This window comes from Emiliania huxleyi (assembly GCF_000372725.1).
Source record: "Emiliania huxleyi CCMP1516 unplaced genomic scaffold EMIHUscaffold_330, whole genome shotgun sequence".
NCBI lineage: Eukaryota > Haptophyta > Isochrysidales > Noelaerhabdaceae > Emiliania > Emiliania huxleyi.
In genome coordinates, this window is record NW_005199524.1 from 18,668 (window position 1) to 20,812 (window position 2,145).

A 2,145-nucleotide genomic window follows, 5' to 3' on the forward strand; every position below is an offset into this window, starting at 1 on the left:
CCGACGGGTGCTGGTTGCACACGACGTATACGATGCGCGGCTCGCACGGGAAACCGCCCGTCTTGCTCGCATTCATCTGCGGGCAATGCGTGGTATGTGGCGGCGAGCTGTGCAGGGTTGCTCAATGTTTGGAGTGCGGCTGAGCCTGACGATGCAGTGCGTCCATCAGCGAGGAGAGGGTGTAGTGCACAGGATCCGGCATGACGCCGAGCGGGCCCTCCCCCGCCTCCACCACGCCGGTGGGGTCGACCAGCGCTTCAAAGGCGGTGGCGTTGGACAGCAGGCTCAGGTCTAGCGAGAGAGCATCCTGCTGCTCGTCCTGCGTCGGCCATCCGCCCTCAAAGTGCCACCCCTCGGTCGAAAGAGAGGGCTCTGCCGAAAAAGCCTCGTACAGGGTGGCGGCCTGAGCCAGGTGCGCCGAGTACATCACGTTCTCGTTGAATACTGGGTCGGGGCAGCGGTGCCGGAGAAGGTCGGGAGGCCAGGGCCGGTCGAGGGCGACGGCGAGGGCCACGCTGATCTGGCACATCGCCGTGTGGGTCCACCTGCACGGCCCTTTCCACGGCCTCCCGCAGTACCCACGCGCCGCCCAGTAGGAGTAGCTCGTTGGATGGAGGAGCCGCGCCGTGGCATCGCGAAGGATGCGCGCGGTTTGCGCTGGGTGGGCGGGCGTGTGTGCCGCGCCGAGCAGGGCCGCCGCGTAGGCTGTGAAGGCGAGCTGGTAGCGCGGTGCGCTAAAGCCGGGCTGCGAGGTTGGCTCGAGCGCCTCCTCGTCCCACGGCCACTCCCACGAATAGCCGCCGGGCGAGGCTGCCGCCTCTGCCGCCGTAGCGAAATCGCGCGCTCCCTTTGTGAGAACCGAGAACCAGTTGAGGAAGCCGAGCTGCTTGTCGGTCATGCCTGCGCCCGGCTCAGAGCGCAAGCTCGTCTCTACGCTGTCTGGGTCAGGCCGCAGGTCGATGAGCGCCACGGCGGGCGTGGCGAGCAGGAGCGAAGCCGCGGTGGTGCAGGGGAAAGCAGTCGCGAGTCTCGCGTGGGCAGCCATCGCAGTCTATAAGCGCGCTGCGGCTCCGGGACCGGGGGCAAAAACGGCGGTTTCGCGTTCCGCTTTACCCCCGCCGGCTACTCTTCGGGCGTTGTCGAGGACAGCGATGGCGACAGCGACGAGATGCCTGCTCGTGGGAGGGTGCGTCGCAGCGCTGCTGCTCTGGCGGCAGCGCCGGGCCGTGCGTTTCGCGCGCGCCAACCTGCTGCGTTGCAGCATGTGCGGCACTCTGCGTGCGCCCATCGAATTCACGCCGAGGCAGGCGCGCCGAGATGGGACTATGCGAAAGTGCAGACCGTGCGTGGCCATGTACGTGGAGACACCAAGGTCCGCCGCGGACAAGGAGGCTCGCAAGGCAGCGCGTGCGCTCGAGCGCTCACAAGCGCTCGCGGCGGCGGAAGCGGCACGTGATGCCGTGAGTGCTGCGCAGGAGGCTGCAGCAGACCGCATAGAGGATCCGCTGCGTCTCGCGAGCAAGGCGGAGACGGTGTTGCGTGGGCGGAGCGATCGCGTGCTTCTGGTGCTCGAGAACTGCAGCGACGACCTGAACCATGTGGCCGTGTTGCGGACCGCCGAGGCTCTCGGCGTGCTGCGCGTCTGGCTCGTGCAGCGGCTATCGGCGCCGCTGCCCGCAGACACGCGGCCCTCGCCAGCGCCACTCGACGCCACGACCGCGGGTGAGGCGGTGGAGCGCGCGCAGCTGAGCCAACGCGCCAACAGTCGCGCGACGCGCCGGCTGCAGGCGCGCGCAGCGCAGCGCGGGCTGGACTGCAGCTCGCTGCTCGGGTCGCGGCAGGCGAAAGTCTACGCGTCTCATCTCGACATTCGCGTCTTCACGTCGAGCGCGGAGTGCATCGACGCGGTGAGGGCCGATGGGCGTGCGCTGTGGGTGACAGACTTGTCGCAGGAGGCGCTCCCCCTCACCTCCGACGTGGCGGCGCTACGGCGCGCGCTGCCTCCGCGGCTCGCGATCGTCATCGGCTCCGAGGGCGTCGGCGTCTCAAAGGTCATGGTCGACGCCGCCGACGTGCGCGTCTTTTTGCCCATGTGGGGCTTCACCGAGTCCTTCAACATCTCCGTCGCGACCGCCCTCGTCCTCC

The 2,145-nt window shown here is 68.7% G+C and overlaps 1 protein-coding gene across 1 annotated transcript in view; it reads left to right on the plus strand.

The window, feature by feature from the left end:
* Positions 1–1,352: 1,352 nt before the first annotated feature.
* The window catches only part of EMIHUDRAFT_241349 (hypothetical protein), a gene marked incomplete at both ends in the record, with an annotated part of 1,268 nt that continues 475 nt past the window's right edge, over positions 1,353–2,145 (plus strand). The window contains one exon of the mRNA XM_005773678.1: positions 1,353–2,138. Within this exon, the coding sequence (XP_005773735.1) occupies positions 1,353–2,138 (786 nt within the window). The remainder of the gene's footprint in view (positions 2,139–2,145) is intronic.